This window comes from Myodes glareolus, chromosome 26, assembly GCF_982192425.1.
Source record: "Myodes glareolus chromosome 26, mMyoGla1.1, whole genome shotgun sequence".
NCBI classification, from domain to species: Eukaryota; Metazoa; Chordata; class Mammalia; order Rodentia; family Cricetidae; genus Myodes; species Myodes glareolus.
This window is the reverse complement of record NC_142051.1, coordinates 29,930,883-29,955,208: the sequence shown is the minus strand read 5'-3', so window position 1 is coordinate 29,955,208 and position 24,326 is coordinate 29,930,883. Positions and strand designations below refer to the sequence as shown.

Sequence of the window (24,326 nt, the reverse complement as noted above, 5' to 3'; positions counted from 1 at the left end):
CCGCCATAGGGGGTGGGGGAAAATGACCCCAAACTCTTAGGGTAAGGGGTTTTTAAAGGGAAAAACTGCAAGCAGGGTGGCCCAAGCCTTGGTGTTTTGGGATTGGGTAAAAAGTATCCAACTTTTGAATCCATTGTTTGGGGTATAGGGGAATTTCAACACAGTCAAAACTAGTTAATCAGGTACCTACAAAGATGTTCGAACCAAACAGATGTTTGGACACCCTGGTGGGTCACTTTGACCACGGCAGGCACAGTTTCTTGGGAATGATTATCACCTTGCTGGGCTGCACTCACCCCCATAGTTAGGTCCTATCTAAAATGGAGTTCTTTCTCAAATGGAGTTTGTTTTGCCCTTTCAATACCTCCCAAAGTTACCACGTTTGTGAATAAGTAAGTAGTTGCCACTTGAGATTTTTTTATTATTTTCTTAAAAATAGTATATTATATTGCTTTTGTCCTAGGTTTTCTCATTCTATTGTATATATAGGAGAATTTATGGTTTTGTATTTAATCTAAGCCATGTACTAGGTTATAAAATTACATTTTTTATAATCCTGTTTCATTTCTTTGTTGAGACGTCTCACTAGCGCAGAGAGGCCTAGAAATGTGAGCTGTCCTCAGCTCCACTGTGATTGTCTTGCATCTGCCTCAGTGCCGAGATCATAGACATAACCACCGTGCTGAAAAGTACTGAAGCCTTTACATCTCATTCCTAAATGCCAAAAAATGATACACTTTCTGAAATAACTTGCATGTGTCGTCTTTTACCATATAAACTACTAGTAGTCATGGCTTTATACCTTTGTAAAGTTGTTTTGTTTTTTTTTCAATTAAAATATCACTTGCAATACCCAGTCTGGTAAACACACAGGCTTGTTTCTCTCAGGCTCCAGGAGAACCATGCAGGGGAGGTGAAGAAGGCGCAGGCAGAAGCGGAGGACTTAAGGCGTGCTCTTGTCCAGGCACAGAAGGAGGCTCACAGTTTGAAGTCTGAACTCCAGGCTCAGAAAGAAGCAAACTCAAGAGCTCCCACAACCACAATGAGGAATCTAGTGGACAGGCTAAAGAGCCAACTGGCCTTGAAGGAGAAGCAACAAAAGGTAAGTGGCAGATGTCCTCTCAGGAGAAAGGCCTAGAGGAGACCTGAGCTAGTAAAGGAAGCTAACATAGCTGTTACAGCGACCGGGTGAGCTTTGTCTCATGCCTTCAAAGACGGTTCTTTCGCATAGCCCTGCACTGGTAGTGCTATGTTAAAATGCAGATAAAGTCCAATGTATCTTTTTATGCTTGGTGATTTGCTGAATTACTTTCTCATTTCCCATTGGGTTTTCATGTTGCTGGAACAATTTTGAACAATTTAGAGGGTTGGGGTGGTATGAAGGAAGAAGAATTTAAGAAGTTGGCCACAGTGACTTTGTGGGAAGAGTTGCTCAGTAGATTTAATATGGAGTAGTAGTTTGGCTGTTTTGTTTTGTTTTTATTTATCTCATACTTGATAAGTGGGTTAGAAGATACTACATTTTCCCCACCTTAGTTCATAAATTTTATGGGCAAATATTTTAAACAATGTCTTATAACATCACTCAGCTGCCTAAATTCAGTAATTTCACATGAATGGATGCATAATGTGATTTTTTTCTAAGTGAAGAATTTATTGCTAATATATAAACTTGGAAATTTTCAAACAAAATATTTTTTCTTTTATAATATGAATTGCTTGGCATAATGCTTGCTTCTGAAAATAATTGTCAGTGTTTTGAACTATTTCTGAAGAACTGAAAAAAATTACAAAGGAAATTCAGTTGAAAAAGTTCCGGAGTTTGTGAGTTATATTTAATCAAATTTATTTTGTTACTCTTTCATTTGTTTGTTGAGACAGGTCTCTGTCTGTAACCAGGCTGGCCTAGAACTCCCTAGGTGTACGCTGTTCTCAGGCCCACTGTACTCTCTGCCTCAGCCACTGTGGTGCTGATGAGATCATAGGTGCATTTAATAGAAAAGTAGTAGAAAGTAATACTGCCTATTTTGCATTTTATTTTGCTCATGTACATTGTTAATCTTCCAGTAAAAATGTTTGTATATTGTAATTTTTAGGCACTTAGTCGAGCCCTGTTGGAACTCCGGGCCGAAATGACAGCTGCAGCTGAAGAACGTGTTATTGCTGTAACTTCTCAGAAAGAGGCAAATCTCAATGTTCAGCAGGTTGTTGATCGACACACTAGAGAGCTAAAGGTGAGTACCAGCGCACGGATTAGTATGGCCGGATATGTGCTCAGTTCCGAGGATGTTTTTTGAACTGTTAGATAATTAGACACATACACACACAGTTTTAAGCATTATGTCCTTGTGTTATTCAGGTATTGACTATCATCTGGAGGATTTTGAAAAAGATGGACACTATGAGTTATGCTTACTAATAGAAGAAACAGAACTCATTTAAGAGACATTTTATTTAGAAAATTTTACATCTCAACTATTACTGGGATTAAGGTCCAGTATGAACAAACACTCCACCACTGACCTAACTTCCAGCCCTCAGAATTCTTTTAAGGCTGTTTTGTTGGGATAATTTTAGGATCACAACAAAATTGAGAAGACCAAGAGATCGACAGATACACCAAACATACCTAGCTTCTTTCATAACTGCCGTTCCTCCACAAATATGGCATCATTTTAGCTATAGAGCTGTTGGCTTTGAAGTCTTTTCTTCAAGTAAATTAATTTTTCTTTCTTTGAGAGAGGGTTTTCCTGTAGCTTAAGAGCCTGTCCTGGAACTAGCTCTAATAGACCAGGCTCACAGAGATCTGCCTGCCTCTGCCTCTGCCTCTCAAGTTTTGGGATTAAAGGCATGTGCCGCCACCACCCAGCTAGTAAATTAATTTTAAACAACTTACTTTATTATTTTCTTATCTGGCCAGTAAGCTTAGTGATTTAAACTTTTTTTCCTAATTACTCTTATATTCATAATAACTGTCAATTTGCCTTTTCCTCAAAAAGATTCTTTACAGAAAATTTCATATATATTGAGATAAAATTAAAAATCTAATTGCTTTCATTTTTTTAGTTTTATTTACTTCTGATTTTTCATATATCACTTTTATTTTCATTAAACACTTTGGAAAGTAGATTTTCATTAATTTTTAAAAATAGCCTATTGTACTTTTCAAAAGAGTGATCATAAAAAAATCTGCTAACTAAATAAATGTATAAAAAGGAAGTTATAGTTACTTCCTTTACTGATATAGTTTTAGTATTCATATGAAAGACTGCTCCTGAGTTTTTCATCTTTTTTCATATCCATTTTTCAAAACTTTTTCCAAGATATAATTTTCTTTTAAATTCATTATAATAACATTAATTAATATTGCTAATAATACTATTTGACCTTAATCATTTATCCAATAAAACACATACTGGTTGGTGGTGGCCCACATAGGCAGGTGGATCTCTGTCAGTTCAAGGTCAACCACGTGTACAGAGAAAGTTCTGGACAGCCAGGGCTACACAGAGAAACTTTGTCTCAAAAAAACAAAAACCAAGAAAAAGCAACCTGCTTATACACTTAGTTGAATAAGCCATTCCAGAACAAATAATAACATGTTTCGGCCACTGTCTTCTTTCCGAACAGCTCAGAACTCCTGTGTTCACAGTCATAGCTGCAGTCTCAGGCCGACTCCCGTGTCTTGTCCTTACAGAGTAGTTCACAAAGTGTTGAAGTCAGAGATTTAGGTTATACAAATTGTATGGTTTAGAATCTGTAAAGCATTGTTGCGTATGTTGGAAAGTACTGTTTTTTTTATTGTTTTACCTATAATGAAATATTTTTCAATAAAGTTTTGCTTTAACTGTTGGTTGAAAATTATTTGTTTTGAATTGTTTCCTTTTGTTCTCTTAGTGAACTTGTTCCATTTGGCACAGATGAGGGAAACATCTGCAGTTTCTAGTTTTCCTTTGTGTGCTGTGTTTAAAAAAATCTATAGTGGAATTGTTCTTCTAGTGCATATAGTAGTATAACCATGTTTTTATTGCTTTATCTTTAATACTTGAGGAAGATTTGTGAATAATGATTTTATCTCTTATTAGTCACAAATTGAAGATTTAAATGAAAATCTTGTAAAATTAAAAGAAGCTCTTAAAACAAGTAAAAACAAAGAAAATTCTCTAGCTGACGACTTAAATGATTTAAATAATGAACTGCAAAAGAAGCAAAAAGCTTATAATAAAATCCTTAGAGAGAAAGATGGAATTGATCAAGAAAATGACGAATTGAGAAGACAGATTAAAAGACTGTCCAGTGGGCTACAGGTAATACTGTATTTAATTCAGGTGATGTATAAGGCATGATTCTTACTCATTTTAAAAACTTTTGTTGTGGTGGTTTTGTTTTTGTTTTTGTTTTTGAGATAGGGTTTCTCTGTGTAGCCCTGACTGTCCTGGAACTCACTCTGTAGACAAGGCCGGCTTCAAACTTGGAGATCCACTGGCCTCTGCTTCCCAAGTTCTGGGTTTAAAGGTGTGTGCTATTACCACCCAGCTCTTTGATTCGTTCTTTGAGTGACCTCTTGTATTCTTTGTCTGTGGTGGGCCATGCACAGTGGTAGCTTTCATGTTAGAGAACATGATTAATATTAGCCTCACAAAATTTCTATAATTAGAATGTTTAATGTGTCCTTTGATATTTGTCGTGTAAAGTTATATCTTAATGTTTTCAGAGCAAACCTCTGCTAGATAATAAGCAAAGTTTAATTGATGAACTTCAAAAAAAAGTTAAAAAACTTGAAAGCCAACTGGAGAGAAAGATGGATGACGTCGACATAAAACCAGTGAAGGAAAAGGTATGCGGAATGCACTCATTAATAGTTATAACCTAAATGAAGCATTTACTGATAAACAGAATTTACTCTAATAGTTTGAGACACACTGTTTATGGTACTGAATAAAGCTGAGATGTCTAAGACAGCTTTCTGACCTTTAGAAGAGTTGCACTGCCCTTGAGGACACACCTGCAGTGCACCTCCATGTCGTTTCCTGATGTTGGAACACTGTCTGTGTCTCTTCACATCCTGTATCTTAGGAGTTTACCATTCTCCCCATCTGCTCATCTCATTGCTCAGTCCTAGTGAAGGGTTCCCTTACATGCTGCAGAATTCATTCTCCCAGAGATTATTTATATTTCTGGAAGTCAGATTACTCTCTGAATACATTAAAAAATAAATATCAGTAAATCTTTTGGAATTTCAAAAGGATACTTACAAGCTGTCTTGAATAAATAAGGTTAGAAACTAATTTGGAGAAAGCATATTGAAGGGTATTAGGAGGCTGAAAGACCAGCTCTCAAGGCTACTCCCAGGATTTGTAGAAAACCCCACAGCATAGTGAAACTGAACTTAAGGTTCCTCTATCTGAGGGGTATGGGAGAAATTCATACATGTGCTATTCTGGTCATGCGCTTTATTATTCTACTTTTTGTTTTCTAATTTTCTTCTAAGTTCTAATTCTTTCTAGTTCTCCTTTGTTTCAATTTTCTGTTCCAAGTTTTAGTTTCAGTTCTTTCTTGCTTTTTTGTTCACGTCGCTTAAATATATTTTTTAGACATGACATCCCATTTAGAATAAACATTATATTTTATAATATTTCCCATATTAGTCTAAATGAAATTTAAAGTCAATATAAGCTCTATAATTTCAATAATGTTATAAATGTACTAAATGAAATTGGTAAAAGTGTAAAAAATAATTTATAAAAATAGAGTGAGCATGATAATACATTATTCGTATATCAACATGTATATTAGAGAAATAAGGTAGCCGTGTATTTGTACCTTATGTAGCATTATTGTGAGTTCAGAGCTCTGATAGACTCTGATGTATATTTTGTAAAAATGTGTTCCAATTACAATTTAAATGATCTAAATTGTATTGCTGCTCATAATTTGATTTCCAGTATGGTAAGCAATTATTGGTAGTATTTTTAGCAAAATAATGACTAAGCTTTATTTTGAAAGGCAATTATATTCTTACTAAATTCAAAGTATAAGGAAAACATTATAAAAAGTTTTGGTGGCTCAGTCCAGTGCTCCAATGTGGGTCTCTGTCTCAATCTCCATTCATCATCAGGTGAAGGTTCCCTCTGCTCCTGCCTTCCTTGCTCACGTTCTCCCTCCTTCTCCTTCTCATTTGGACCTAGGGAGTTAAGTCCAGTGTTCCAGTGTGTGTCTCTGTCTCTATCTCCATCCATCACCAGATGAAGGTTCTATGGTGATATGCAAGATATTCATCAGTATGGTTATGGGCCAAGGCCAGTTCAGGCACCCTCTCCTCTGCTGTCCAGGGAACAATCTGGGGATCTCTCCTTGGACCTGGGAACCCTTCTAGAATCAAGTCTCTTGTAAACCCTAAAATGGCTCCCTTCAGTTTGGATGCTCACCTTCCTAGACCTGGAGGGAGGGGGGAGGAACTTGAACTTCCCACAGGGCAGGAAACACTGACTGCTCTTAGGGCTGGGGAGATAGAGGAGGAGAGGAAGTGGGGGGAATGGGAGGGTATGGGGAGGAGGGGTGGAAGTGGAAACTTTTATAAATTAATAAAAAAAAAAGTTTTGGTGTTCATATGGTAAAGTGGAATTAAATTCTTGGTCTATACAATTGTGAGAACTGTTCTAACTATGTAGGCTCCTGGGAGGACTTGTTCAGAACATGGGACTGTTGTGTTTCACATAGCTTTCTTGTGTACTTTTTATTTTAGTACTAGCAACCTTACCAGTACCATCCCTGTTACCAGAGAGCTTACTCCTAGAAGACCCTACAGCCTGCCTTTTTCTATTTTTTAATAGCAGTTATCACCACTTAACTTACTCAGTATATTTATAACTTTTATTGTGTATATTGCCACCACTCAAGTTTGTTCAACAAATAAGAACTGTAAGATTTGCAAACCTTGGCCTTTATATCTGGTTTATACATCTTTTGCTCCTCACATCTAGAATACAGCAGGCACGTGGGCAGCACTAAGTAAATACATGTTGGATGATAAGTAATGTACATTAGACCAGAGTGAGCTACAGTATTAGGAAATTACGGTGCTATTACAAGATTGAAGTGGTCATTCACATAGAATTATTTGTTAGAAGCTTCCTTAAGTAAACCATATATGTGAATTTTCATTTAACTTCTTAAGGTTATGGGAATTAGTTCAGATCTTCCCTGAGACTTACCTGTCAAGTAATGCACAAAGCCTACTTAAATTGAAGGCCTTTTTTTTCCTAATAGTTTGCCATACCTAATGGTTCTAGAATTTATAAAACAGAATGAACTATTTATATATTAACTTGAAAGCATAGTTAAAATGTGGATTAGTATTTAAAATGAGACTAAAAGTAATACCAACAGTTTTATAACCCATTCGTTACTATTTCCAGAGTGCTAGAGAAGAATTAATTAGGTGGGAAGAAGGTAAAAAATGGCAAATCAAAGTAGAGGGGATGCGCAGCAAATTAAAAGAGAAAGAAGGGGAAGTCCACAGTCTAACGAAGCAGCTGACTACTTTGAAGGAGCTTTTTGCCAAGTGAGTTTAAATTTTATTATAAAGTTAATACTGCATAAATTTTTATCCTGAAATCATGTAGTTTATTTTATTTGATAAATGGCAAGTTTGCTAGTTTAGGTTATTTATGATTCACATTTTATTATCTTTAAAAAATGTGGTATGATGTATTTTAACTATGAATGAATTATCTATGATTGTTATATAAGTTCATACCAAGTACAGAATGGTACCCTTAGTGCATATGAAATCGATGATGACTGAACTGCGATTTAATAAACCAAATAGAAATTGTAAAAGATCCATTTTTATTGTTCCTTACTCAACTCTACAGAGCTGATAAAGAGAAACTTACATTGCAGAAGAAACTGAAAACAACAGGCATGACTGTTGATCAGGTTTTAGGAGTGCGAGCCTTGGAGTCGGAGAAAGAGCTGGAAGAGTTAAAAAAGAGAAATGTGGACTTAGAGAATGACCTGCTACACATGAGGTAATCCATTGCGTGGAGTTAGGGAGCCTGTGCTGTCGCGGAGTTGCTGGCTCGTACACGTGGAAATAGAAATATATTGCTTCCAGTACACATAGGCAGCTTTTTACCATTCCCCTCTGGAGCTTCCCATGCTATTTTTGTGATACTTCCGGTGTCTCTCAACATTGTTATTTGTATAGAACTAGACTTTAGTTAAATCCTTATATTCTATTCTTTGGCTGCTAAACACATGTACCTAAGCAGGCACGAGGCAGGCAGAAAAGAGAAGCAAGGGAATTTTGTGTCCAAATTTAAGAAGTTTGAACATCTGAGTTTTATTTATTAAATCCATATATTAAAGAGAGGAAGGATATGGCCTAGACAAAATCTTAGTAAAAATATAGAGACAAGAGTGAAATTTATTGTCTTCACATTAAGTTTGCATTTATTTGTTAAGTGGGGAAAACATCCTGGACAACAAGGTTTCATAGATTTGTTTGTGCCAGAGTAAAGTGGGTCTTGTAGCCAACCAGTTAAGTTTGGACTTGATAGGACAACATATACTGAAACTTTGGAACTTTGTTCGGTCTTGAGCTTTTTGAGAACAAAATACATGGTATGCAATTATTATGTAATCTTTTTAAGATCATGGGTCATGGGTATTTTGGCTACTCTGCATAATTCCATGTAAACAAATGCACTTTCAAATGTTCATGTATTTCTGTCGGGCTATACTTTAGCTGATGGATAAAGAAGTCTCTGTTGAGTTATTTTTTTATTGATATTTATTGAGCTCTATATTTTTCTGCTCACCTCCCTGCCTCTCCCCTTCCCCTCCCCCAAGGTCCCCATGCTCCCAATTTACTCAGGAGATCTTGTCTTTTTCTACTTTCTACTTCCCATGTAGATTAGATCTATGTAAGTCTCTCAGTGTCCGCATTGTTACCTAAGTTCTCTGGGGTTGTGGTTTGTAAACTGGCTTTCTTTGCTTTATGTTTAAAAACCACCAATGAGTGAGTACATGTGATACTTGTCTTTCTGTGTCTGGGTTACCTCACTCAATATAATGTTTTCTAGCTTCATCGATTTTCCTGCAAAATTCAAGCTGTCGTTATTTTTTTCTGCTGTGTAGTACTCCATTTGTAAACATACCACATTTTCCTTATCCATTCTTTGGTCGAAGGGCATTTAAGTTGTTTCCAGGTTCTGGCTATGACAAACAATGCTGCTTTGAACATAGTTGAGCACATGTCTTTGTGGTACAATTGAGCATCCTTTGAATATATACCCAAAAGTGGTATTACTGGGTCTTGAGGAAGGTTGTTTCCCTATTTTCTGAGAAATCGCCACACTGACATCCAAAGGTGTTGTACCAGCTTGCATTCCCACCAGCAATGCAGGAGTGTTCCCTTTTCCCCACAACCTCTCCAGCATAAGTTGTCATCAGTGTTTTTGATCTTGACCATTCTTACAGGTGTAAGATGAAATCTCAGAGTTGTTTTGATTTGCATTTCTATGATGACTAAGGGTGTTGAACATTTCCTTAAGTGTCTTTCAGCCATTTTAGATTGTTGGATTATTTTTTAATATAAATTATGATCCTAATTTATTTCTTGTGAGCTTTGGAAATTTGAAAATTTTAAGTTATAGTATTTATACACACATATATATATTTCTTTTCTGTATCTTAATATAATAAATTTGAGAAAAAGTGAGTTTCCATAATCGTTTGATTGTTGTTCACAGGACCCACCAAGCTCTTCCACGAGATTCTGTTGTGGAAGACTTACATTTACAAAATAAATACCTTCAAGAAAAACTTCGTACTTTAGAAAAACAGCTTTCCAAGGATGCATACCCTCAGTCTTTGGTGAGTATACACCTTCCCTCCCCGCCCCCTCCACTTTCCCAGTGTTAAATAAGGCGTAAAAGGGCAATTACATTCATCATCTGAATAAAAACATTAGATCCTCCTCATTAATGCAGACACAACACATTCACTTCTACTAACTAATGCCGAATCATTGCTTTAGCCCTAACTGATGGAGCAGTGGTTAATCTTAAATGCTTGTGCTTTGTCCAAGCCTTCAGCTCTCGCTAGAGACGCTGATGCGCGCCATGTTTGGTTAGTGATGGTTAGCAAGTGTGCTGCATGCCCGTTCCCTCTCCAGTGTGATCCGTCTGGTTCCCACCATTAGTATTAGTGTTCACAGATACAAAAAAATACAAGCAAAGCTAAGATAAGAACAGACAAAATGCCGTATAACCATACTCAGAACCAAAACTGAGAAGAAATAAATGTCACTGATGAGTTACCTCATTGGCTATCTACAAATATTTTGTGGTATTTCATAAATGTTGTTGATCCCATTGAATTAAGTATGGAAACAATACCAAATAGTAAATCAAGCAAAATTAGGTCAGCTTCACAGATTTTTTTTAACTTGAATTATGAAAATATATCAGTTCCTAAAGGTAAGAAAATTAATAATTTTGTGGAAATGAAAATCCAAAACATCAAACTGAGAACATGAATAGGGCTGGTAAGGATAAGAAAATGAAGGGACATATAGTCAAAAATGTCAGTCACATAACGGTGGTCCAGGTGGACCTGCTGAGGAGGACCATGATGCTGCCACCATGTGGATGCAGGGCACTAGTGTGCTGAGGATGCTTTATAGGCCAGATAGGAAACCAATGTGTCAGTCCTGAGAAATGCCCTGCTCTGAGCACACTGTAGTCCTTCACTTCTTTCTTAGCTGAGCTTCCTCAGTAAAAGCCATATACAGAGTGACAATTTAACAAAGAATGAAGGATTTTATAAAAGGAAAAACACCTATCAATAAACAATTTTCCAGAAATTTGGACAATTTACATAATTGTTTTTAACTCTATTTTCAGAAAATAAGAGGAAAAGTTTCAAATGTATTATATAGTAATTACATTCATGGGCTGATAAGAAATATATTAATATATCTTCGTGTAAAATCGACTGATATACTCTTTTCTAGAAGTCATAAATTAAATTCATTAATACATTAGTAAGTTGTTATAAAGCAGTCGTTGGTACTGTTATCACTAATCAGACCAGCTATCTTCCAGAGGTAGACAAACTTCAGGAAAAGAAAATAGCTTAGAAATAGAGAATTAAAGATTTCCATGTTTAATGGAGACCTTAAAACCATCCAAGATGCCAAAGTTGTCAGCTTTGTAAAGGACAGGATTTGTTTTGTAGTAGACTAATAGTAGAGGAGCTTCCATACACACTTGGGCCATGTGATAGGTGGGATCTGTTACTTAGTATGGCTTATACCCATCATAATAGATAGATTGGATCTTCTTGCCATTGCTTTATGTATATACATCCTGTAACAAAAAAAATTAACCAATACTACCTTCCTGCCAATGTTCTGTTACATGTCTTATCAGAATTACAGATTAATAGTAATGGGTTAAATTAAGATGTAAGTTTTAGCCAATAAGAAATTAGAGCTAATGGGCAAGCAGTGTTTTAATTAATACAGTTTCTGGGCAGCCGGGACAAACAAGTGTCCCCCCTGCAATACCTCTTAACTTGGTTATTTCTGTAAGGCAAACAAGATCACATGCTGAGATGAGGAGGAACAGTTTCATCCCTCACAATTGGATAACCTTTATTTTGAACTAACAAAACCAATATAGGATAGTTTAAACATTATGAGAAAATCTGTGAAATCACTGTATTTATAGATTTTTTTAAGCCATATCTGACTTTGCTTTTTCTTTTAATTTTTAAAAATTACCTTCTTTGGAGGCTTTTAATCTATCTTTCTTGGTTTTGGTTTTATGTGATGTTTTCCATTTTCCTCCCATATTCCTTTTTAAAAATTCACCTTTGACAATGTTACAGAGTATGTCTTTGCAACTTTTCTTAAATGTTGAACATATTCTAAATTTCATTTTCCAGACTTCAGAAGTAGAGTCAGATGACCGTTCTCAGAAAGAACAAGAGCTGCTGAAAGAAAACTTGAAGTTGTCATCTGAAAATATTGAGCTGAAATTTCAACTTGAACAAGCAAATAAAGATTTGCCAAGACTAAAGGTAAATTTAATTTTATAAAAATACCTAACTTCAGCACACACTGAAATTTACGTACACTACTTTCTGAAATGCATACTCATAAGGTTTCTTCATCTTTGTTATGTTATATTACATACATTTCCTCATTTAAGAAGCATTGAGTCCCCACTTTATATTTTTAGGGGCTAGATATTAAAAATGTAAATTCAAGTGTTAATAAAACATCTTCTAATGAGGAAGATGCCAGTTAACAAGCAAGCAGAGTAGTGTGTCATCCCAGCTGATGGGAAGTGCTGGGGGAAAACAGGGAGCGTGATAGTAGAAAGCGACTAGGGTAATGAGAGCTGGCGTAGAAGGCTGGTGAGTGAGGGGTCATGCTGACGCTAAGAACTCCACACAAAGAGGGTTGTACTGATAATAATTCCAGACAGTAGAGAGAAGTGTCAAGTTCATGTGTTCCAAGGTAAGAAGATATTTTTTATGTTTCATTAGTAATTGCAATACTTGAAATGTAATTGTTTCTTTAGAAGTATTACTTCTAAAATTCTTATCTTTGACTTTCTGTATCTTACCTATAGCTTTTTTCTTGGCTAAGTGTTTCAGTCTTATTTTCTAATCATGAACATTATCATTCTGTCATTTCCACTGGTGGTGATGCAATTAAGCTTCATGCTTCTCATTCTGATTTCTACTCTGAAACATCAGTGCAATTACCTCAGTTCTTTTTCTGTGTAATTGTCTGTGCATGTGCATTGTGGGACGGCAACTCAGAGTTGGCCAATGGCCGCATGCTTAGTAGTCTTTAATTTATTTAATGTGTTGTCTTAGTTGGGGTTTCTATTGCTGTTGTAAACTTCCTCAAAGCAACTGGGGAAGAAAGGGTTTATTTCATTTTAGTCCATCAGGGAAAACCAGGGCAGGAACCTGAAGGCAGGAGCTGAGTCCAAGGAGGAAAGCTGCTTACCTGTTTCCTCCTCAGGGCTTTCTCGGCCTGCTTTCTTGTAAAACTCAGGACCAGCTGCCATGGTTGACACCACCCATAGTGAGCTGGGTCTTCCACATCAGTCTTTAATTAAGAAAACACCGCAGACCTAGAGCCTGTATGGAGGCCTTTTCTCAACTGAGCTTCCGTCCTCTCAGGTTATTCTAGCTTGTGTCAAGCCAACAAAAACAAGCCAGCACATGTCTGATCAAAATTTCTTTTGAGACACAGCTGTTGAGTTTGGTTCTATAGTTGAGACTTGTAACTCAGATTATGCTTTCTTCCTCTGTTTCAAGACTGTTGTATCATCATGACAGATTTCTGTACTGTCTCTTATTTTTAGAATCAAGTAAGAGATTTGAAGGAAATGTGTGAATTTCTTAAGAAAGGAAAAATGGAAGTGGAGCGGAAACTTGGTCAGGTCAGAGGGGTGAGTTTGTGTTCTTAAGAAGCTGGTGCCAAAGCTTTCAGCTCCTTTTGATTTTGGGTGGTAGAGTGGTATAAACTGAAGCTCTCATGAAACAAAAGTTTACTCAGGTAGTTAGTACTATGACATACATGATGCATTCTGTGAAAATACTAAGTATTAATAGAAAGTACTCAGAACAAATATTGACAGTAAACATTTGTTTCAAAGTGAAAATATGTAATCATTTATGCACAATAAATATGCATATAATTTTATCTCTTAAGGAGTATAAGAATAAAAGAATATTTCACATATCTAAGTGTATATTAAAGTTTTATATAAATATTTGTCTTAGGATTTTTTCATTGTATATTATGAATGCTAACTAAAATTTTAGTAGTTTTTTATTAATTCTCTGAAAATTTGGTACCATTTATTTTGATCATACCCACTTCCAACTCCTCCCCTATACTTTTTCCACAGTCCACCCCTTTCCTAACGCTAACCCTCCAACCTTACTTTTTTTCTAAGTTATTAATGCATAGACTCCAGTTTATGCTATTCACATACTTCTGGGTGTATGGTCATCCAGTAAAGCATGGTCAACCGGCCCTGAGCCAGCCCTGTAATGAGAAACTGACTCTCCTTTCCCGGAGCTCATCATGTTTACGACTCCTAGGGTTAGGACCCTCTTCCCACAGCTGTTGTGAGTTCCGTCATTGCAGCAGCCCTGCCCTGCCCTGCCCTGCCCGGAGTTAAGCACCTTCATTTACTCGGCTGTTGAAAATTAACTAAATAACTAGTGAATTATCTTTGTTGATATCCTCACTATTAACAGAAACCAAATTTCTAAGCCACAGCTATTAGAGAAAATTGCCTTCATAGTGCTACTCCTGAGCTGTTTAGACACATTGTTTCTCTTTTGTCATTTTACTCTGTGCAAAGAAGCGTCCTATGGGCTAGAGCAGTGGTCCTCAGCCTTCCTAACGCCGCGACCCTTTCACACAGGTCCTCGTGTCGTGGGGACCCCCAACCAGAAAATTACTTTCGTTGCCACTTCATAACTGTAATTTTGCAACTGTTCTGAATCGTAACGTGAATATCTGTGTTTGCTGATGATCATAGGTGACCCTGGTGAAAGTTCAACCTCCAAAGGGTCATGAACCGTAGGTTGAGAACCACTGTACAGATAACGACAGTTATTAATGATAAGTACAGTAATGTTTTTGGTTATTTTTTTCTCTTTGCTCCTTTGAGGTCTGCCACCCAGCTCTCAAACAAACACACAGAGTCTTATTATTACTTATAAATGCCCGGAATTACTTGGCTTGTTCCTAGCAGCTTTTCTTAACTTAAATTATCCTGTCTGCTTTTTGTCTCTGAGCTTTTACATTCTTCTGTTTCTGTCTTTTCTTTCCTTCTTACTGTGTGGCAGGCTGTGTTGCTGGGTGGCTGACCCCTTTAATTCTCCGCTCCTCCTTTTCTCGATCCTCTTCTCATTCTTCTCTTATTTTCTCTGACTACCAGCCCCACCTATTCTCTCTCCTTCCTTGCTAGTAGCCATTCAGCTTTTTATTAGACTAATCAGGTGTTTTAGATAGGCAAAGTACCATAACTTCATAGAGTTAAACAAATGCAACCTAAAAGAATACAGCACACCTTTGCATTGCTAAACAAATATTCTACAGTATAAAAGAATGCAGCACATCTTTAACTAATATTCCACAACACAGTAATAGACCTCTTTTGGCATTAGTACATCATAGTCTCTAAGATATGAAATTTTAAAAGTGTGTTTATTCCCTTGTAGTCTGGAAGAAGTGGAAAGACAATTCCAGAGCTAGAAAAAACTATTGGGTTAATGAAGAAAGTAGTTGAAAAAGTCCAAAGAGAAAACGAACAATTGAAAAAAGCATCAGGAATAATGACTAGTGAAAAAATGACTAATCTTGAAGAAGAAAATGAAAAATTAAAGGTAATTTTTATTTGATTATGTGAATGTTTTACTATTTTTATTTACATTTTTTAGAGAAAATATTGAATATGCTCACTGCACCAAATGTCCCTAGTGGATGTGGTTGCATTTGACAGTCAGAAATCTAAAGGTAGCTGCAGCGTGGCCCTGTTTCTTTGTCGTTACTGTTTCTGAACCAGTCGTTCTTTCTGGTGATAAATTATGTGTGTCTAATTTAAGTTTGATTTGTAAAGGAGGGATTCTGTGGAGTCTCTTGTATTTCCTGGAAATCTTAACATAATTTTAATGTACAGCCAAGGTTAGATAGGAACTTTGGCTATAGATAAGTCATTTGGGGAAAGTCTTCAACTGTAGTCATAACTAGTAAGGTATCTAAAACTACCTGCCATGAATTAAGTTTTATGAGTTAAATAATAATCTTTACTTTTTATATTTAAGCGAATTAAAATATAATTGCGAAGCCCCTTTTCCTCACCTCCCCCATCACCTCCCTTTCTGCCCTACCTTACTTCCTCCCAAATTCTCTCTTATTTGTTACATATAATGTGAATAAATCCATAAATAAGCTTGCAAAGCCCATTTAATGTTGTATGATTCCAACATGTGTGAATAATCTTTTTTTTGATTTTTCTATACGTTGCTTTATTAATTACCAGACTGAGTTAGAAAAGCTTAAAGCTCACTTTGGACACCAGTTGAGTTTACAATATGAATCCAAGAACAAAGGCACCGAGAAAATTGTTGCCGAAAATGAACGGCTTCGGAAAGAACTTAAGAAAGTAAGACGTTTATGACAGGTTACCTTTATTTTCATTAAGTGACATACCTTGGCAAAATTAAAATGGATAGATTCCTTGATGCCAGTGTCTGTTTACAGTGGATCTTAAGAGTTACATGTTCAGCAGTGGGTACATTTATGTGCAAATTTAGAACTAAGGTGGCATCATGAAGGAGCTGCTCACTCTGGTTCTGTTTCTACTTAGTGGGCATCGTTCCAGGATGGATAATGTCTGTCTGTTCCTCCGGTTCCTCGTATATGAAACTGGGAGTAGTAAATATACCTATGTCTTAGCTAAGCATGGAGTTGAAAGCCTGCCATCCCAGTATCCAGGCAGTGTAAGAAAGAGACCAGCCTGGGCTACATAGGGAACCCAACTTAAAAAAGAAACATACATACACACACTACTGATGTCACAGGGCTGTTGAACAGTTTCAATGAGTTAATATTTATGCATATGACTTAGAGCAATGAACAACTTATAGAGCAAAGAACAAAACCATTTCGTTATTAAGATTCCTTTCTATTTAAATGGTAAAATGTCCCTTACTCCTGACAAATACGTATCATTTTTAACTTACATTAACTAGTGAATGAATTGGGATCATAAATTTAAAGACTTTTAAAGCAGTAACTGTACTGTGAAGCCAGAGCTGTGCTATATTGAATCTTAATCTTTACTACTGGATATAATCTGCCACTTATATACTACGTGTGTTAATGGCCAGGACTCCTGACAGAGTCAAAATAAGCATCCTTTAATGTAGTAGCATTTCATTTGTTATTTTAATAAATAAAGCTTGCATGAAGATCAGAGAGTAAAACGGCCCCACTGGTCAGCCTTACAGACCAAGCATTGGTAACATGCACCATTAATCTCAGTAGCCACACTAGTTGCCATAGAAACCAGGCAGTGCATGCCTTTAATCCCAGTGGTGCACGCCTTTATTCCCAGCCCTAGAGAGGATTATAAAACACGAGGAGACAGCTCTCAGGTTCAGTCTCATTCTGAGGTTCCTGGAAGCAGGATCTCCATTTCGAACTGAGGTAGAGGTAAGAACCAGTGGCTGGGTGCTTTGCTTTTTGGACCTTCAGGTGGAACCCCAATTTCTTTCTCTGAGCTTTTAAGAATCATGCTTCATTTTAAGGTATAACAAGGTTAACTATCTCATTATTCTGAACATTTCTCTGAGAAACAAATGAAGAATTTAAAGTTTCCACTAGATACCTAAGATAATAAATACTTGTAAATATGTTTCTCTGCCTTCATTTATTTTATCTTTTGTACTAATTATTATGAATAGATTGCTATTGTAGAGGAAAACATTTTTGCAGTTTTAAAACAATATAGCTCCAGCTTGTTTTATATTTTCTAGCATATAGTGATAATTTTCTATGCCTGGTGTCTGTGTGAACAGCATTATGTTTTCCCATGATATACCAACAAGCCTTTACTGATAGGAAATGGAAGCTTCCGAGAAACTGCGGATAGCTAAGCACAGCCTAGAGCTGGTCAATGACAAGATGGCAGTTCAGCTCGAAGAGACGGCCAAGAGATTACAGTTTGCAGAAAAGAGAGGGCCGCAGCTGGAAGGCGCCGACAGCAAGAGCTGGAAATCCATTGTGGTTACGAGGTGGGATCAGAGCTTCACACTTGTTCCAAGTTTAAAGAGTTAATAACTCTAGCGTCATTGACTTGAAAGATGACCCAATTATTTCCTGATGAACAGTTTGGTGTTTATCAGTGTCCTTTCTTTCTGACTTAAAATGACCCAAACTCTGTTTCTTCCTTAGCTGGTTTTATTGGCAGGCTGCAGAGGTAAGCAGAGCTGAAGCTGAGCTAACTTTCTGGAGCTCGGTGTGCATCATGAGGCTGGTGTCAGTCACGGGCTAGGCTGATGCTGCCCAGCTTCTGCTGGGTGATGGGCTCCTGCAGCGTCAGCCTCTAGTTTTGTTCATATATTTCTACCGCAGATATGTCCTAAACAGTTGCGTGTTCTGGATCTGGGATGAGCTGCATTGCCTTTAGTTGTATACTGGTCAACTGTCTCTACAGAGAGTCCAATAGATGAATATAGCAGCATGTTAGTATCTTATTGGCCTTCACTTTCTCCTTTCCTGTGAACACTTTCTATAAAGATATTGGGTTTATGCTTAGAGCTTAACTATTGTGGCTGTGAAAGCCAACTTGTCAGATACGTTCTCTAAATCAATACCACCCTTTGTTAATTTATCTAGAAGACATGTTTCTTTCCTCTGGAAAGGTTTGAATACAGTAAGCATCATCTTCCTGTAAGTCTATGCCTGTTAAACTATTTGGATCAACAAAATTTTGAAGATATCTTTTGAGCCTGGATTTTTTTAGTCCATTTGCCATTTTCTTATTGTTATAAATCTGCATTGCCTCATTCCAGAGCACGCAGTGTTTCTCTCACCCCTGCCTCTGAACAGCTTGTTCCTTCTGTGGAGCCCCATGGGCTCTTTCTACCTGAACAGGGGGAGGGGAAGGTACTGGAAGTGGGGGAACATTTTGCAGTCTGATGAATTAGATGTTTTCTTATGCCTGAAATAGGATGTCAACCTAAAAGTTTCACAGTTGCCAAAGTCAATCTCCACTTCAGATCTTAGGCTCTTTGAGATCACATTAATTTTCTATTTTAATTAGCATGTATATTAATTAGGGTGCTTATTCATTAACATCACCTTTTGCTCCTAAATATGTAGCCAAAGGTTTGACTAGAAGAAATAGTATTATGTAGTCTTGCATATTTTACCATGATTTAAGTTGACTTTTAAATTAGTGAGAGAAATTACATATTAATGCCCATAATAATTTTTCTTTATATTTTTAGAATGTATGAGACCAAGATGAAAGAGTTCGAAAGTGATATTGCCAAAAAGAATCAAAGTATAATTGACCTTAAACAGCTTGTACGAGAAGCAACAGAGAGAGAACAGAAAGCTAAGAAATACACGGAAGATCTTGAACAACAGGCATGTAATCACCTCTCAATGATAAAACAATGTAATATATGGCAAGACAATCCCTGAACTGCCTGAAGGTGAAAACAAAGAGCTCCTGAATAATGTTTGCCCTAGGAGGCTCCTCCAGTGGGCGGTCCTTAACCCATCCACTTATGCAAGCTCAGACGAGATCATCACTGCCTTCATTCTCTTACTCGCCACTTCTTCATGATTAATAATGCAGGGGTAATTTTCATAAATGCACCCCAGATCTGGCTAGTGCTCTGCATGGAAGCCATTATCTTAGGCCTGACTGAGCAGTTTCCGGACTGGGCTTCTACTTGCATCCTCTCCCCTTTCCTGTACTACTGGTCTGTTCTCCACATAGTTGTCAAATAGTCCTGTAGGGCATGGAGCAAACTGTAGGAGTTTTATCCCCTTCACCATGAATGAAACTTTGTAGCAGTTCTTTTCAGCCTGTGTACGGATAGAGATACATGTATGTGGATGGCCTGACACTGCATCTTCTACAACCCGGTTCCCAGCATTAACCCTTTCGAACCTTTGAGTAACTGAAGCTCATTTCTGCTTCAGCTCTTTATACCTGCCTGCTGTCTAGAACACTCATCACTGTTCCCTGTATTCTTAGAACTGGCTCCTGAGCTTCTGTCTGTGTTAAATGGAGGCCCTTCAGGGACTAGACCAGCACAGTCTGTCACCCTGTCTTCCCTAGATTCTTCTCCTGGAGAGCGCTTTCTCCCCATGCTGCCGTGCCCCATCCCATCTCATCTCATGACAGCATCACTCCTTTCCCTTCCCCAGGAAAGTCAAACACCTCTGTATGAGATCCCAGCTATTCTAGTGCTGTCCTCGCTGCCTGGGCCTCAGTAGTACGCTGCTCAAGTCTTGATGACTTGGATGCATAGACTAGAACACAGCACTGGGAATTCATGCTTCCAAAGACCCAAAATCTTATACTTAATTAAAAGTTGTTTTTTTTAAAAAAAAAAATCTTATTTCCATGCTAAACTTTTATCTTCTAACTTTTCATTTTGCTCAAAGATTGAGATGCTCAAAAATGTTCCCGAAGGTGTGGAGACAGATGAAGGGCTTATGCAGGAACTCCAGCGCCTTAGGTACATACATATTATGTTTATTTGAGTACTTAAATATTAAATATTTTTAATATCTTTTTTTCTCTCTGCGTGTGCATGTGTACACATGTACATTCTGGGTGGGGGTGCGGTACGTGCATGCCACCTGTGAAAGGGCAGCTTCTAAGAGTTGCTTCTTCCAAGAACTGAAATCAGGCTATCAGCTTCACATCCTATCCACCTGTTTATTTTTAGAAAAATTATTTTACACAGCCAGATTTGCTATACCTAAAGATTATGGTTTTTCAAAGTTGATTATTATTTCATTCTTCTAATATATTCACTATTCAATACTCATATTTCCAGATTGTAACAAATTTTTCTAGCAGCATAGAATTAAACTTCAGCATTGCAGAACCACATCCCAATGAAAGAGAAACAAGGAATTCTATGCTTCTAGGACTTTCTGCAGCTGCTTCTCATTGTAAGAAAAGAACTCTTGAAAATAACATCAGGACTAAGGCTAGGAAAAACTTAGATTTTGTGTTGTTTGGGAATGAAGCAATGAAGCCTGGAGAGGAAAATTTTCCTTGGTGGCCCTGCTGCCATCTCTTATTGGCATCCTCCCAGCATGCACCACCAGAATCAGCTGGGATCTTGATGAAATGCTATTTGAGTACCGTATACCACTGTGTAGGAAATGCCTATGTAGTTTACAGAATGACACCCGTTGTTTGTTTTTCTAACATGCTATCATTGTACTCTAGATTAACCAGTAGTCAGCTGGAAAAAGAAAAGGCAGAATTAATCAATCAGATAGAAGCTAACAAGGACCGAACTGGAGCTGGAAGCAGCACACCTGGTAATGTATTTCATAAAACTTGTTGGCTATCTCAAGGTTTTGATTCAGGGCTTGCCTTTTGTGTGTTTCTATAGCATCAAATCCCTGATGAGAGTATGTAGAGCTGTTCTCTCTCAGGCTGTGACACTTCAAATTTTATACTAAGTGGGCTAAATCTTTCTTCTTGTGATCCATCTATGGGTTACAAGCTTAATCATAGTATATTATCAAGCAATTAATGCTGTCCTTTGCTTCCACCTTCCTTTAAAAAAAATTATTATGTATACAGTGTTCTGCCTGCATCTGTTATTTCTGCAGACCAGAAGAGGGCACCAGATCTCATTAGATGGTTGTGAGCCACTATGTAGTTGCTGGGAAATGAACTCATGACCTCTGAAAGAGCAGCCAGAGCTCCTAACCTCTAAGCCTTCTCTCCAGTCTGTGTTTCCACTTTCGAATCATAGATTCTTGAATTCCTATGGACTTTTTCTTCTGAATGTTACTAATTATCTTAATTTTAAAACTACAGCACTATTTTTTTCTATTGCAAATAGAAATGTTCCTTTTATTCCTTTCAGTCCTTATCCTAGAATTAGCATTCATTCCCGTATATTACAGTTACACACAAAACAAACATGTATGTGTGTGTACACATACATAATACAGTTGACCCATTACTTGCTGATCTGTATTTGCAAATGTAACTGTTTATCACAATATGTTTATAATTCCCCAAATCAGCTCACAATGCTTTTGCAAACAGGCACAGTGACAAACATAATAGCCCCCATATTCCCATTCAGGATCAACAAGGTAGTGCCTGGCATTATTTCAGTTTTCCCACAGAGGTTATCTAGGATAAAGCACTCAGTACCACTATAGCCTGATGGGAGTTTGGATCTTCACTCTGACATTTTCAGTGGGACAACCTCAGAAATGTGACTTGAAACTTCTAAACATTTTCTTTTGAAACTAAAGAAAATGTTATCCATCAGGATGAGTTCTTTGCAGCATCTAAGGTGACAGTTTGAGGTGTTTCCATGCACTTGCATTCTGCGATCTGAGATTTGCTAATTGTACCAAGTTCACAGGATAAAGCTTAACATAGAGTATAGACCTTGTATGTCTATTGAGTTTTTACCTTAACAGTTAGAGTATAGACATTATATGTCTATTGAGGTTTTTTTCTGGATTCATGCTATATGTCTAGCTTCTCTTACTGCTTTTATCTTACTACAGAGATCTTTTAAGATCTGTACATCATTCATAGTTTTACTAATTCTGTGGTATGTTGTTGAATGGATAGTGATCAGTTTACCCCAGGATGGATTCTGGTATAGTTCCAAAGCTTCTGGTATAACTAAACTGCATCTCCTAACATAATCATGCCACTATCAGATAGTTTGATGGAAGTGTCATGTTCTGCCCTACATGATATATCTGAATAATTTTAAACTATTTCACAGAGATACTAATGAGTCCTAATGCTACTTTGCATTAATGTGCAGTGTGATTTGTGGGACGCACTGTGCTAAGGACTTTACAAAATTTTTACTTTATTCTTATGATGCCATAGGATCAATACTGTTGTCTTCATTTTACATTTGATAATGATGTATAATCTATCCTCAAGACCACAACAATTAGGAAGTGGCATGGGAAGGTTAAACATTAATTCTATGAAAGTGTAGAATTCCTTGCCATGCCAGGGTCTTTACCACTGGGCTACTGTGCTTCGCTAACTAAAAACACCATTCATCCATCTGGAGCAGATGTGTGACTGCTAGGGGACAGCTTCGTGTGCTCGCAACACACACAGGACAAAGACCTGTCAATTCTGTTGGCATTAGGCAAGCTCTCTACTTTGTCTAAGCCCAAGCCCTTACATTGCTTATGTTGTAAGAGAAGGGAGGAAAGGTACCGGTCACATTTCAGAGAGTACCTGCTTCAAAATGAACCTGTTTGGATTTTCCTGAATCAGCATTTAAAGATGAAGACATTTACAAAACCTCTGGAAGATGTTCTATATATTTTCTTGCTTCACTGTTCGACCACCAGTCTGTACATAATATATAGGAGCTGACTGTGGATGAACTATAACAGACATGTGCATATCCATGTTTACTGGGGCACTCCACGTGGGAGCTAGTTAGAGGATCAGCCCATGTGTCCATCAACAGATACACTGATAAAATGTGGTGCATATATATGGGAGTTTTATTAATCCGTAAAAACATTTTTAAGAAAATGGTACTACAGATTACCTTGTTCAGTAAAATAGGCCACCAGTCTCAGAAGACAAATATTACATCTTTTCTTTATATGTAGGATCCATGTGACATGAAAATTGAAAGGGGAATTTGACTTACAAGAGAAAATTTTTTTTAATGATTTGAAACTTTGTTTGCCCTTTGTCTCTGAGCTATAGGAACCACGTCAAGCACTGCAAAACACTTTGTCTTTGTCATGAAAACTTGTTTTCATTATTTCCTCAAACTTTACAACAAAACCCTTCACCTTCCGTGATTGTATAGAGCCACATGACACTGTGTGTCTTAACCTTTGTGCTGTGTGTCAACAGCTGATCTCTTACCGAGCCATCAGAACTGTGCTCCTTCTTCTGGGCCACACACATTGTCTTGGACGTTTTGCACATAGTGTAAAACCGACATGGAAAGAGCCAAAGCTACTTGGGGTAGAGGGAGAACACAAATGGCTGGCTTACCGTTTTAGTCCTTTGCCTGTATATTTTATACCTAGCAAATTTTACTGGTTGTAGGATTTTTCTCTCAAAAATAGGAATTTCTCTTTTAAAAAAATAGAAATGTCTCTCATATAGAGGAATAACCCACTTTTCCAATACCTAGCAGCCACCCCTCTGTTTGCTTGCTGTGCATGACCTTACCTACTAGTGATAACATAGACGTATACCTGAGAAGGGCTCCTGCCATATAGGACCAGATGATCCCAGACTGTAGGCTTCATAAACTTCCTGCTTATTCTGAAACAAATCCTCTATCTTTAACTCATTCACAGTAAACAAAAATGTGGGTCTAATTTTCCTGTTTTGGCAGATTCTGATCAACTAAAGGAAAAGATAAGCGACCTGGAGACACAGCTCGGAAAGTCAGACCTAGACAAGCAACATCTGATGGTAATTCTTATGTATATCTAACTTCAGTATGGCCAGGGTTCTGTGAAAACAGCTTTG

General features: G+C 37.2%; 1 protein-coding gene across 4 annotated transcripts in view; it reads left to right on the top strand.

The window, feature by feature from the left end:
• Nucleotides 1-24,326, top strand: part of Cep290 (centrosomal protein 290) — an 81,500-nt gene that overhangs the window by 54,016 nt on the left and 3,158 nt on the right. For 2 of the 4 annotated variants that reach the window (XM_087902066.1, XM_087902069.1), the window contains 16 exons: nt 889-1,102; nt 2,097-2,234; nt 4,086-4,307; nt 4,715-4,837; nt 7,419-7,564; nt 7,878-8,033; nt 9,759-9,882; nt 11,959-12,093; nt 13,398-13,484; nt 15,274-15,438; nt 16,095-16,217; nt 17,678-17,850; nt 19,069-19,210; nt 20,243-20,316; nt 21,042-21,136; nt 24,190-24,269. In XM_087902066.1, the coding sequence (XP_087758192.1) occupies nt 889-1,102; nt 2,097-2,234; nt 4,086-4,307; nt 4,715-4,837; nt 7,419-7,564; nt 7,878-8,033; nt 9,759-9,882; nt 11,959-12,093; nt 13,398-13,484; nt 15,274-15,438; nt 16,095-16,217; nt 17,678-17,850; nt 19,069-19,210; nt 20,243-20,316; nt 21,042-21,136; nt 24,190-24,269 (2,197 nt within the window). The remainder of the gene's footprint in view (nt 1-888; nt 1,103-2,096; nt 2,235-4,085; nt 4,308-4,714; nt 4,838-7,418; nt 7,565-7,877; nt 8,034-9,758; nt 9,883-11,958; nt 12,094-13,397; nt 13,485-15,273; nt 15,439-16,094; nt 16,218-17,677; nt 17,851-19,068; nt 19,211-20,242; nt 20,317-21,041; nt 21,137-24,189; nt 24,270-24,326) is intronic. The other 2 variants (XM_087902067.1, XM_087902068.1) reach the window with 2 other exon arrangements.